Source organism: Equus quagga, chromosome 2, assembly GCF_021613505.1.
Source record: "Equus quagga isolate Etosha38 chromosome 2, UCLA_HA_Equagga_1.0, whole genome shotgun sequence".
In the NCBI taxonomy this organism is placed as follows: Eukaryota; Metazoa; Chordata; class Mammalia; order Perissodactyla; family Equidae; genus Equus; species Equus quagga.
Window position 1 is genome coordinate 152915193 of NC_060268.1, and position 13669 is coordinate 152928861.

General features: G+C 55.5%; 1 protein-coding gene across 1 annotated transcript in view; it reads right to left on the reverse strand.

Moving 5' to 3' along the window:
• Positions 1–4812: 4812 nt before the first annotated feature.
• Positions 4813–13669, reverse strand: part of SLIT1 (slit guidance ligand 1) — a 160408-nt gene continuing 151551 nt past the window's right edge. The window contains exons 30-36 of the mRNA XM_046652826.1: positions 11769–11906; positions 10185–10422; positions 8444–8574; positions 7833–7987; positions 6446–6734; positions 5912–6123; positions 4813–5065 (exon numbers count right to left, since the gene is read on the reverse strand). Coding sequence (XP_046508782.1) covers positions 4827–5065; positions 5912–6123; positions 6446–6734; positions 7833–7987; positions 8444–8574; positions 10185–10422; positions 11769–11906 — 1402 coding nt within the window. The 3' untranslated portion in view covers positions 4813–4826. The remainder of the gene's footprint in view (positions 5066–5911; positions 6124–6445; positions 6735–7832; positions 7988–8443; positions 8575–10184; positions 10423–11768; positions 11907–13669) is intronic.

The following is a 13669-nucleotide window of genomic DNA, read 5'->3' on the forward strand; positions in this document are numbered from 1 at the left end:
CTTTGGCCTATGTTGGGGTATGGCAGAAAGTTGGCAGGAAATCCTTCCATTTACTAGCCTCATGACCTGTTTCATTGTATTCTTTCAACTCTGCTTGAGATAGGTCTATTTAAGGATCCAGTGGGCCAGTGATTGCTGTGGAACCAGCCCTGATTTCATTAACAAGTTCATCTGGCAGTGCCATTGACATGCAGAACTACACCCAGTGACAGGAACCCCTCAGCTGGCAGATGGGCCACCCCTTCTTAATTTGAATTTGGAGAATTATCTTGTTCCAGATTAGGACTTTTCATTGTTAAAACAGACCTCTTTGCCTCTAGTGTTTATTAGACAGTACCTAGAATATGACCTGAGAGGTGCAGACTGACTGGCTTGGGGTGAGGGGACATCTCTGAAGTCAACTCTGAGGCCTCAGGGTGTAGGGATAATAAAGATGCGTTATCCCCAATGTCAAGAAAACACGGCCCCTCTGGTTGGACACCTGGACGATCCTTGCCTTGCCTTGCCTCCACCCCACAGCCAAGCCCTGCTGTGCCCATTCCCTTGGCTGGGGGTTTCCTTTTAACTGTGAAGTTTGCTACTTACTTTACTTTAACTCAGAGTTTGCAAACTGGTGGCTCACAGTTGTGTTGTATTTCGCCTATTGTTTAAAAAAAATAAGATATTTAAAAACTATGAGTGTTTACATAAAAATTGATTTCTGGCTTCTCTTAAAAAAAAAGATAATGAAGATCTGACAAAACTAGTACCTGGGAAGAATCAGCTGTTGCTTAGAAGATTGGAAAATGTGTACTTCAGGTCACCACAGTTCCTGTCAGTTCCATTTTTCCCTTTTTCTCTATGGTAGGAAGATAGGTCTCTGTACCTCTGCTTTGTCAGGCGTGGCACTACAGATGATGGGCTGGAAGGGGGCGTGCCCACGTGACTTTCCTAGGTAACCTACTGGCCACCCCAGACACTTGAGCTTACAGCCCTATTTTAACCCATTTTCTCTGCTTTACCTGGTTCATTACATTTCCTCCAAAATCCTAATTGCTCTGAAGGCATTGCAGTTACCATCACTGCCCACTTTCAAGGTGACCACGTGCTGTTTGTTAAGATGTGGTTTGTGCGACCATCACTATGACTTCGTCCTCTAGTGGGAAATTAGTCTATGGTGCGGGCATCAGGGGAGGACCAGCCAGATGCCCTTGGTGTCGGGAACCTTGTCCAGCCTGACTGCCAGGGTCTGGCCTCACCTAGTTGCTCAGGTCATGCATCCTACAAAACTCCTGAGTGCAGTTTTATAGTCTGAAATCATAGTAGAACCAACGTAGAAGTATGTTTGCCCCCTTTCTCCACTGATCCCTAAGAACCGCTGTTCTGGAAACGGGCAGGTTAACCTTACAGGACAGTTTGAGAAGCCCCACTGCTTTCTAATCTGTTGCCCTGACACTCTGAAACCTTCAGAGCCAGGTTAAATGTGGGTATGGCTCTGTGCACAAGCTTACAAATTATGGGTGTGACAGCAGACACTTGGAGGGAAATGAGGATGAGCAGCCTCCCCAGGTCGTGTGTGCTGTGCTGTGCCAGCCTCTGCCCTCAGACTGACATCCCCAGGGAGCCATGACTGAGCTGTCCCCCAGACCTCCCCTTCCCTCTTCAGGAGGAGCCGACCTCCTTTGCCACTTCAGGAAGACCAGAGAGTACCGAGGGCTGACATCCTACATGTGCTGCACCTAGAGCTGTCCCTGATTGTGGCTGCTGTGTGGGCACCCTGGGAGGATGTGTCAGCAGCCCCAGGCTCATCCTTGATACAGAAAAAGAGATCAACAAGGCAGAACCTGAGTGAATCAATGTCATGTTCACATGGAAGACAACAGACAATATCCAACATGTTCTAAAACAACACTTACAGGAAAAGGGCAGGCGTGGCTCCCTCACGGGCCTGTTCTAAGCAGTCTCTCTAAGAGTGATCCAAACAATACTACAGGAACCCCCAAACAAAGTCTCACAACCACATAATCAAACGAGACATTGGATGTTGACTTTAACATATAAAAATACTATAACAAAATGAAATACAAATATATATTAGAATCTGTTAAGTATTCTGTATAAAGAGATACTTTCGTGGTTAGGCTAACAGCAGGCAAAGAGGAGACGAAGTCCGGCCTTTTCCTTTTCCTGACACCTTCACAGGGTCCCCAGGCCACTCACCAGCCATGCTGCCAAAGCACAGCAACCTGGGGACTTGCCCTGCTTGTGTCTGTTCAGTGCGGAAATGGCCAATGGCGACGTCAAAGCAAACTGAAGGTCTTTACCAAAGGGGTGGCAAGGTGTGGAGATGATTTCTCAGAGAGATGAGGTCGTGGTAGCCGCCTGGGACTCAGCGGGCCCACATGTGAACAAACAAGATGAGCGGTGATCCAGTTCCTTAGCAACTTGCAGAGTGGTGGCTAAGTTGGAGGAAAAGTTGATCCTGGGGTACACGGCTCTCTCGGCCCCTTGCTGCCCTCACCCTTGTGGTGGATCCCAGTTTTCCAGCTCGACCGAGGGTGAGTGTGGAGCAGGCAGGGGGCATGGCACTGGGAGTGCAGGACTCCTGGCAGCCATTGCATGTCTGCAGGTGCCCTTTCCACTTTCTGCAGAGTGAAGAGGCTCCTGCCAGTCCTTGCCCCTCGAGCCTGGGAGCTGCTTCTCCAGGGCAGTGGGGAATGGTGGTGGCCAGGGGAAGGTACGTGGCTCAGGGTTGGTGGGTCCCAGAACACCTCTCTTCCACGGGAGGGGCAAGCTAGCTGCACTTGAGCTTTCCTGCCTATCCAGCCTGGTGCTAGCTGCTCTCCGGGCTCCCACCGTGGCCCAGAAACTCCAGGTAAAAGAGAGATGCCGTGTACCCCTAGGAGAAGCCCTGCAAGGCCCAGGCTGTGGTCCACAGTGGAGAGAGACCCTGTGGCCTTGCTCAGAGCTACAAGAAAATAGAGTCCGGCCCCTGGTGCAGGGCAGATCCAGCCATGAGGACACCTCCTGAGTTGGGCAGGGCAGGATCCTCTTCCCATTTCAGAGGTCTCAAGACTGAAACTCGCTGGCCTGAGTCCCAGTGTAGTGTGTGCCAGCCTCCCACAGCCACAGGAGGCCCCAGCCCCCTACTATTCAGCATCAGGAGCTCCCCAACGCTGCCCACAGTGGCTGAGGACACAGGCACAACGCCACCTCAACCTCACGGCAACACACTCCCCCAATCTGGCCTTCTGCTTGCAGACAGAAAGAGCCAGGAAAGGGACATGCTCACCACCCCCCCTTGCCCACAACCCCAGGGGTGCACTCTCCTGGGGAGACATCTGGGACAGAAGAGCATGACCTATCTTCCTTCCAGCCAGCTCACTATTTAGGCTCAAAGATAGTCTTTCTACACTTTCATTCTGCATGGAAGAGAAGCATTTGTAGTCGCAGGGTCAGGTATTCAGTGACTTCAAACACTGAGTGCTTCCTTGCAAACACCTCTGGTGAGCAGTTCCAGCCTGAGCCAGGTCTGTTTTTGGGGTGCTCAGCGGCTCAGCTCTCTTCCCAAGGCCTCCTGGTTGCTCCTGTGACGCTCTGTGATTAGTTCACATCTGTCCATGAGCACCCACAGTACCCAGCCTGTTAGGCACATAAATACTTGATGATGGGATGAATGAAAATGGATCTTCTAACTCTTCCAGCCTCCCTCCAGGAGCCGTAGTAGGGAGGGTCCACATTGCTCATTCAGTTATCCCACCTTCCCATTTGATAGCTGAGGAAACCGAGGCCCATGGAGAAGTTTGCCCAGAGTGACAGAGCCGGGTTTCCTGCTGCCTGGACCACTGCTCCCTACTGGTCTGCATGTGAGGGGATCTGAACCCAGTCTCCACTGGAGGAGATGCCCCCCCCCCCCCCCCCCCCCCCCCCGCCCACCAGGCCAAGCAGCCGAGCCCAAGCCCCTTACACCCCGTCCTTCTGCCAGTGGCTCGCCAGCAACTGTGGCTGGCTAGTGGCTGAGGAATCCTGGGACCAATGCCCCTTTCGTGGCTAGTGACTGGAGGTGGTGATGTTTATTCAACTGAAACCAAGAATCCCCTGTCCTTTTGATGGGTCCCCACCCCCTGCAGCCCCAGTAGCCGTTTCCCCCACATGAGCCTCCTCCTTGAAGTTACAATGGTCATCCCATAACTTTAGGATTCAGAGGTCTGGTTCTAAGACCCACCTCCACCCCCAGCCGCCTTCCGGAGCGGAGCGAGCAGTGGCTGCAGCGCTGCCAGTCAGCTCAGGGAGCAAGGGTCACTCCCTCCCTGACCAGCAAGAGGGGGCCCTTCCCCCCGCAGCCTGGCCCACTGTCATTAGACGCTGCAGCAGCAGAAGGAGCTGAGAGCCAGGCTGGCTGCCCCAGGGCGGGCTGAGGGTACTTCAAGGTTATCTGCAGGGGGCAAGGGGCTTCTGGGGCCAGCCTGGGCCAGGTGAGAGGGACAGGCTGCTTTGGGAGGAGCCAGTCCCTTCTTCAGACCCAGGTAGCAGGCAAGGACGGGTGTGTCAATATCTGCACTTCTTGGCCTGACCTCACGCACACATTCATTCAACAAATATTTATTAAGCGCCTATTTGTGCAAGGCACTTCCGGAGAGGGCGGTCCTCAGCCCGAGCCACGCCCACCCGCTCCACCCCAACCTACGCGCCTTTTGCTGTAGGAAGGCGGCGTGGCCCGGGTGAGGCCGGCCCCGCCGCCCAGGAGCGTCCTGCTGATGGCCCCACCCAGGCCCAGCGGCTGCTGCTCAGGCTCCGCTGCGGCCGTGCCCCTCGCTCGCCCTCGCCCTCCCCGTCCACGCCAGGCGCTACGCGCAGAGGGCACAGCCACACTTGGTGGGCTTCTCCACCTCCTCAGCAAAAGAGGTCCCGTCGCTGCACTCAAAGGTGAACTTCCTCCGCTTCAGCCGCAGGCCCTGGCAGCAGCCCTGGCCTGGGCAGGAGCCCCGGCACTCCACCCACGACAGCGGGCGCGTGGTCTGGCAGATGGCATAGCCCCTCTGGACCTGGTGAAAGTCCCGGACAGGGTCCCCCCGGCACTCGGACTCTGGATGGGACAGACACCAAGAGAAAGCCTCAGGGCACACCCATGGGCCAGCGCTGCCCCCGGGGGAGGCAGGAGGAGGAGAAGGAGGGCAGCATCCTTGGACGGGTCCTCTAGCTCTCAGACCCGCCTCTGTCCCCGGCATCCTCCCTGCCCGACATGCACATGCACTCGCTTCCTCCTGGGCCCACAGTGGTGGGGTCGGTGGGAAAGAAGAACTTTCTAGCTGCCAGGGCCCTCCAGGACAGATTGGGTGGCCAGGCTAAGGTAAGCTCCCAGTTGCTAGAGAAGTGCAAGAGGTGGCTGGAGGCCTGGGAGGGAACAATGTTAGAGAAGAAATTCGTGCCCAGAGGGTGTGGCCTAGGGGACCCTGAAGGTGGCTGAGGCCTGGATTTCTCAGGGTCCCCCTGCCCTCCTCAGCAGTCTTGATTCCAGCAAAAGCATCTTGGTCACGCGGGCCATGGAGGGCCTGGGAAAATTTCCCCAACCCTCAGACTTCCTGCTGCTCCCCTGGTCCCAAGGTGATGGGGCCAAGATGTAGAGGCTCGGGCAGGAGTTGTTAACCCTGGGTGGTCTCTTCTATAAAGAGAGACCCCAGCCAGAAGGAGCACTTACCCAGGATAAGGGGGCTGCAGGGCAAACAGGGCCAGGGAGAAAGGGGCATCTGTCTGGGGGTGGGGCTCAGAGCCCAGAGGCTGGAGGGCACTAAAGCCCAGTAGCAGCCCACAGTGCAGGAGTGGAGAGGGGCACAGAGGGGTCGCTGGGGTTGGAAGGTAGAAAAGTCAAGTCACTGCAGAAAGTTGTGGGGAGGGGCCCTGGAGGGGGCATGTCAGGAGGGGGGCCCCTGACCTTGCTCACACAGCTCGCCCGAAAAGCCAGGGTCACACACACAGTGTGCCCCCTTGGTGGCCGAGGCCTGGCAGTGGCCGTGCAGGCACTGCAGGCCCCCGCAGGGGTCCGCGGGTGCCCCAGCTTGGTTGCACAGGGCCCCTGAGTACCCATCCTGGCACTGGCAGCTGTAAGAAAGAGCATCGAGAGGCACACATTTCCCGTGGACACACCTGGAGGGGACAGAGAAAAGGCACTGTGAGGACAGACTGGAGCCAATCCAAGGCCCACCTAAGGGTGCCCCACACCCCCAGCCTTGGCTTCATGGGATGTTATCCTCTTCTCACGATTAAGGGGAAAGGAGCAAAATGTGAGTCTGTGACTAACCCTAGGGACCTTTTCCTCAATAAAAACTGAAAACCAGAAAAAACTAATAAAACCCTGTGTTAGGCCACATGTTCCAATTTGGGGGCTTATAGTACAGTCTTTCCTCACCAGGGGAAAGTGGCACTTGCAAGGAAGGGAACCTGCAGGTGGGCAGGGGCGAGGGCTCACTTGTGGCCATGACAGGGGCCATCAGCTGGCTGGTCGCAGTGCAGGCCTCCCCAGCCGGCCTCACAGTGGCACACGGGCCCCGGGGTGGCGTTGGGCTGGCAGATGCCATGCAGGCAGTAGAGCTTTCGACAGGGCTCGCAGCCTGGAACCACGCCTGGCTTCATCCGCGTCTTGGTGAAGTCCTGAAGCTCATTGTTGATGTACAAGTTTCGGATGCAACCATGGAAGCTGGTGCCGTTGAGGATCTGCCACAGGCGGAAGGAGGCCGAGTTCACGTCCACGGGCATCCCTGGGATGGGGGAGGGGGGCAGAGCTGAGCTGAGTCAGGCTCAGACCGTGCCTGGCACCCACCTCTGAGGTCTGCTGGCATCTCCACAGTGTTCCCTCTTGCCCTCGGCCTCTGTCCTTCTGTCTCTGCAACCCTGAGCCAAGGTCCTTTGCCACCTTAGAGGGTCCAGACTCCTTTCCCAGAAGAAATGGAAAAGCTGCTTCCTCTGTGATCAGAGCCCAAGGGTGCCAGGCCTGGCAGCAGCCAGCTAATAAGTGAGGCTCTGGGTGCCTGACGTCTGGCTGCCCTCGCCCAGGGCTCCTTCCTTCCCTCTGGGACACCAGCCTTTACCTCCCAGAGACCCCAAAGCAGCAAAGGACCTGGGCCTAGAGCTCATGTGGATGGATGGCACTTTGTCACCCACTTTTATAGTCATCACTTCACAGCAACCCTGTGAGGTAGACATCGCCAAACCCCATTTGACAATTGGTGCTCAGTGACTTGCCCGAAGTTGCACAACTAATAAGCAGCTGGGGTGGAACCCAGGGGTCCAAAGTCTCAGCAAGGCCCTCTGCAGCGCTGAGATGGCCCCACTGCCTCTGGAAACCTGCCTCGTCTGGACCTAGAAATATTCTAGATCGTGGATTGTGTCGTTTAGCCACAAAGCCTGTAAGCTTGCAGCAGCTCCAGGCCTCTAAGGCCCCGAGACTGGGAATGGACCCTGAACAAGTGACAAGCCCCTTCTGGCCTAAAGCCAAGAGGAAAGGTGCCCACAAGGCAGAAGACAGCTGGGAAAGTCCCAGGCCCCCACACCTGCTGTCTTCCAGGCCAGGCCTCAGACCCAACCCAGGCACCCATCCCTCCTGGTCAGTCTGGACTGGGCAGAGAGCAGCATGGGCTCTGGGCAGGGGAGGACAATCCATCAGCAGCTTGGCCATTGACTAGGGCCCTCCCCCACCATCCTGGACTGCCCCCCATAGTCCAGTGCCCTGGACACCAGCTCTCTTGGAAAGCCTCAGACCAGAGAGCAACAGAGGCCCCACCTGGAATGACTGTCACATCTCCTGATGGAGAGGCCTAGGGGGGCCAGCTGCAGCTCCACCCAGGCCAGGTCCTCACCTCCCACATAGAGGGGGGCCTCGCTGTTTAGCGTGTAGTGTTTGCCGAAGTTGTCCATGGTCATGGGACTGCCGCCATCAATGGAGAGATTCACCATCTGGTCAAGAGTGACCAGCTCGACTGTGTGGAACTGCCCATCATTAATCGTCTCGGCACTGGAAAAAAACGGGGTGCCCCACCCCAGGGAATGAGCTTCAGTTTGGCCCATCCTTTCCAGGGCACTTCCCCAGAAAGGCCACTGGACCAGCAGCTTCTTCCCAAAGGACCAAATCTCTAAGGGAGGGGACCTGGGGACTCAGTGACCTATGGCCTGGTCCCTGCTGCTTCCCTCTGGGGACTCTCTGGGGAAAGTGAGAAGTTTGGGGCAGGGGTTTCCAAGTTATCAGTCTCCGCTTCCCCACTAAGGAGCCCCCTGAGAGGTGGTGGTGGGATGGGGAAGGGTGGGACCACTGCTCAGGCCCCAGAAAGCCTCAGACCCAAGCAGGGGCTGGACTAGATGGTTTGAATGCCATTTCCGCTCAAGCAGCCCAGGTTTCTGGTGGTGCCAGGAACCACCTGCTCTTGGCCCAGGAGATGCCTGAGGGCTGCTGGTGGGCACGAGGAAGCCCTACCTGTAGATGGCAGAGCTGGGGTAGCTGCCTGGGTCGTAGCTGACACGCACATGGCCCTGGTACAGCTCCACTGCGATGTGGTCGTTGTCCCCGTTGTACAGCAGGATCCCATTGTCCTCTGCCGTGGAGACCTGATGGGCAATGGCACTTTCCTTCTACCCAACCCCACACAGCAGAGACACAGGCTGGTAGGTGGGGCAGTTGGGGGACCCACAATTGGAAGAGAGATGCTGTGTGCAGAACTGTCCTCCCCTGGCTGCCCAGCCAGCCCAGGTGACACATCAAGGGGGTGCTGACAGAGGCTGGCAGCCCCTGGTTCATAGCCCATCCACTGCCAGTCTGGCCAGGGTTGGGACAGGCACAGCAGATGGGCCAGCTGAGGCCCAGAAACTAAGTGCTAGGAGGAGTAGGTAAGAGACCTTGGGACCATCTGCCCAGAGAGGAAAGTTAGACTCGATGTGCCATAGCTGTTCTGTGGGCCTCAGGGAGCTGCCTTGGGGCCAGAGTGGGACCTGCAGAGGAGATCCAGGAAGACTCTCTAACCACCTGAGCCACCAAACCTGGAAGGAGCCCCTCAGGACAACGTGCCTGTCACTGTAGCCATGCAAGCAAAAGCTGGAGTAGTGCCTTGGGAGGGAGATCCCTCTAGGATGCTGTAGGAGCCATGATCTTTCTTCCTGTCTTGTCCCCTTTCCCCGCTTTCTCCCTGTAAAGAACTGACTCCCTGGTCTGTAGAGCTGGCACATGGCCCAGGCTGGACCAATCATGGCACCCCATCTCGCTGGACTCAGTGGTTGGTCCAGGGATGGTCATGTGACTGAAGGCAGGCCAATGAGAGGTCTTCCCTGAGGTTGTTGACGGTTGTCCAATGAGAGCTGGCAGGGAAGAGGCAGCCATGGGGCCAGCAGGATAAACTGAGTCTACCTAAGATTGTGCCAGAGGCAACAGCTGCGTAGGGTTTGGGCAAGTTTTACTTTATGGAGCAGTTAGGCTGGCTGTGGTCTTGCTGTGTGGGCAGTGTGAGCGGATAGGATTCTGGGGAGCTGATAAAGGGAAGGAGAGCAGAGTGAGCATGTTTGAGAGGCTGAAGGGTTCTGAGAAAAAAAGAGAGGAGGACAAAAAAAAGGAGAGAGGAGAGATGTGGCATTTGGGATAGGGAATGGAATTTTGGGAAAAGAGAGAGATGACTAAAGAGGAGTTTTAAATTTTTTATCATGTGATGTACGACATAATCTACTCTCCTCTCCCTCCCCAAGAAATATTTAGCAAACAATCTGTTGAAGTGGGATTTGCTTTTTTTGAGGGCAACATAGTGATGTTCTGAGGTGGAATTCAAGACAGGAAATGGCAAAATAAGGGACCCCAGGGACATTTGGTTAAAGATATAAACCCAGAGCTAACTCTGGCTGTGTTCGAGCCACGTGGAGAAACGCCATCTGCAACATTAGGAGCTGAAGCTGAGGAGCAGTTGAGACAAGGGAGGGTGGGAGAGGATCCTGGTCAGTTTGGTTTTCTGCATCCAGTCACCCATGAAACCACGTCCACCTCCGCCCTTCTCTGAGGTTGGTTGTGTGACCCCATAACCTCTCCAACTGTGCTTTAACTAGTTCAAGCTCAGATCCTGACACCCACATCCAAAGAGCTTTGACTGATACCTGGGCAGGGATGCATCTTGATGCTCTGACCCGGGGGGTCCCCTGCTGCCCGGCTCCCCCCTGTGACCAGGCGCCAGGGCACGCACCTGCAGTGTGATGTTGGCCCGCGGCCAGTTCTGCAGGTCGGTGAACTGCAGGTAAGTGTCCCGATCCACGAAGTTGACACTGAGCAACTTCTCACATTCGGGGCCACCAAAGCCCGGGAGACACTGACACACCGGCCGGCTGCCCTGGTCCACACAGTCGGCCCCGTTCTGGCACTCGGTCCCCTCACAGGGGTTCCTGGGGGCAGGCGGGCGGGGAGGGGTCTCGCAGAGCTGCCCACTGAGAGGAAAAGGACACAGGTCAGAGGGAGCAAGGCAAAGGAGCAAGCGGGCGTCTTCCTCTCCCACAGTCCTGGAGAGACACTCACTGAACATCTCGGGAAACTGGATCCTTAAAGCAACCGAAGATGCTCCCAATGAACAGTTCTCCTGAGAGAATTACGAGCCAGAAGGATACTAGGAAATCAGATGAGAAACAAGTGTGGTCCCTGAACCAGCAGCAGCTATATCACCTGGGCACTTGTCAGAAATGGAAAACCTCCTGCGTCTGCACTTTAACAAGATTCCAGGTGACTCGTGTGCATATTAAAGTTTAAGAAGCACTCACTCCTCGTGTTGCTAGACTGCTAGCAAGTTTTACTATACCCATTTTACAGAAAAGAAAACTGAGACTAAAGACACAAGCAAAAGAGAAAAGGCTCATATTACTAAAGAAATAAGAGGGGACATTACTACCAACAGGTGGTTCCAGTACAGGCTACAGCACTCTGGCAGCAAGTATTCACAGTAGCCAAAAAGTGGAAACGACCCAAACATCTATCAATGGATGAATGGATAAACAAATGTGGTCTAGTCAAACAATGGACTGTTACTCAGTTGTACAAAGGAACAAAGTTCCAATACATGCTACCACATGGATGAACCTCGAAAACATGATGCTAAGTGAAAGCCAGTCACAAAGGACCACAGATTATATGATCCCATTTATATGAAATATCCAGAATAAGCAAATCTATAGACATAGATGTTAGTAGATTAGTGGTTGCCTAGAGCTGAGAGGGAGCGGGGTTGGGGTGACAGATAAGAGGTGTGGAGTTTCTTTCTGGGGTAATGAAAACATTCTAAGATTGATTGTGGTAATGGATGCACAACTCTGGGAATATACTAAAAACCATTGGGTTGTACACTTTAACTGGGTGAAGTATATGGTATGTGCATCGTATCTCAATAAAACTGTTAAAAAAAAAAAAGATCCTGGAAGGTGGGGGGCAGAAGGAGGGCAGGTGCCCTCCCCTCCCAACCTCCCAGAGGAACCAAGATGCAAAGGTAAATGTCCTTAACGGCAGGACATATCATCAGAGGTTCTCTGGGCAGGTAAGTGATGGCGCACTGCCCAGTAATCTGTGCCCACCCGCTCCTCCCTCCACCAAACAGGTTAGGGACCCTCTGCCTATGCTCTGAGCAGCTAAGCAACGCTCCCAAGGCCACACAGCTGGTGACTGGCATAGCCATGGCTAAAACCCCAGGACCCAACTCCCAGGCTAGCCATGCCTGGGGGCTCCTGCCAGCCCGGGGCTGATGGCTAGGAGGAGTTGGTTACTCATGGTGTGTCCAGAGGCCACTCACCTGTAGCCCTCAGCACAGACGCAGGAGTAGCTGTTGACTTCGTCCACGCACTGGGCCCCATTTTGGCAGCCATGATCCCTGCAGTCATCCTGGTTCTCACTGCAGTTGTCACCAGTGTAGCCTGGGGCACACTCACACCTAGGGGGCAGGGGGCAGTGGTGGGCAGTCAGCCCCACACTCAGCCCAGAGCTCAGCCAGGAGCCTGTGGGGCCCAGGGGCTGGGTGTGTGTGTGTGACAGAGAACCTCAAGGCCCTGTAGGTCTATGGGGTCCCCCAGGAGGTGAAACAGAGCCCTAGATATAAAGATGCCCCAGCCCATCCTGGGACCCTTTTCTAGTAAAATGAGAGAGCTTGTGTGGGCTTGGCAGGGGCGAGAGGCCAGGGGGCGGGCTCCGGGCTGGGAGGGTGGACACCAGGGGCTGGAGGAGATGGGACTCTTGTCATGGAGGACCCACCCTCACCAGCAACAGCACACCAAAGCCAAACTCCAGCCCCTTCTCGATCTGCGCGGCTGCTCCCCCTGCGCATGGCCCTGCGTCACACGGGGCCCACCATCCCTTTTCCCTGCCCTCCCCAACTCCAGTGGGCAGGCCTCTTGGCTCTCAGAAGGGCCAGTGCCCGCCTCTCTGTGAGCTCCTGACTCCAGGCCGGCTCCTGCTGGGCCTCACTGCTTGCCTGAGTCTGTCCAGCTCTGCCAACCATCTGCCTATCAAAGAAAGAGCACGTCCCTCCACCCCCTTTTCAGTGACCCTCTTTTATTTTGCCAGATTCTCCCCATCCTGCTCCCCCTACAGCAGGCCCACCCCAGCGGCTCTCTGCCTTCACCCCTGTTGATTCTGGAATACCCTCTTCTCTCTCCCAGCCGCAGTGCAGCCAAGCCAACACCTCACCTCCTCCAGGAAGCCTCTGGTGAACACCCCAGCTGTCACTGAGCAATCCCTTGCCGGAAACCCTTCCAAACTGCAAACTCCAAGGGTCCACCACAGAACCTTGCAGGTACGCGCTCCTGCCTGGACTTTTCACTCATTCCCAGTGTTTTTCAAGCTGTAAGAAATACCTTTCTACCCAGTACACACACACGCACGCACACACCCCCCCCCCCCCCATGAACCAGTTTCCTGCTGCCATACTTGTCCTTACTGTATAAAATGGCGTGATGCTCGTTGATATTGTCTGTTTTATTTTTTCACATTCATCTTGACCCACCTGACTGATCACAATCCACTAGTGGGGCCCGGGCTGCAGTCTGAAAAATGTCACAGTAGCTAAGCCACCACCCACTCACTCGTTTACACTCATTCTTTCATTCGTTCAGTGAATGTGTGCTGAATACTCGCTGGCTCTCAGGTGCAATGCTAGGCGCAGCTGACTGTCTGTTAGTTCCATCTTCCCGCCGAGACAGGAAGCTGAGAGAACACGCACTATAACCCGCGGTGTGCTCGTCTTCTTGTGGGGCGAGGGCCTATCCCAGTACCTCCAAACTGGACGACGTGCAGTCCTGCTTTATTCCCCTCTGAGGCCCAGCCCCTCTGAAGAGCGGGTATGCCACTTGATGTGCCACTGCCTCTTGGTCTCCCGCACCAAAGCCACCCAGCAGCTCACCCAGAAGTGCAGTGTCTGTCCACCACGTGGACGGAGGCCCCTGTGCAGCCCCTCGACCTCGGATCCGGGCCTCGATAATCCCCCAGCTCTTGCTTCATGCCCCTGGGCCTTGGGCGGCTCCTGTGCACCATGGGCTCCCTGGGGGACTCCACCCCCCGCCCTGGCCAGCTTCCTCAGCCACAGACCCTAAGAAGCCCTGCCCTGACCACCTGTGCTGCCCTGACCAGTGGATGCAACGCTGCAGATGAGAGCAACATTTTTAAAACCCATTTAAAACCAAAAACTTTCAAACAGCCGTC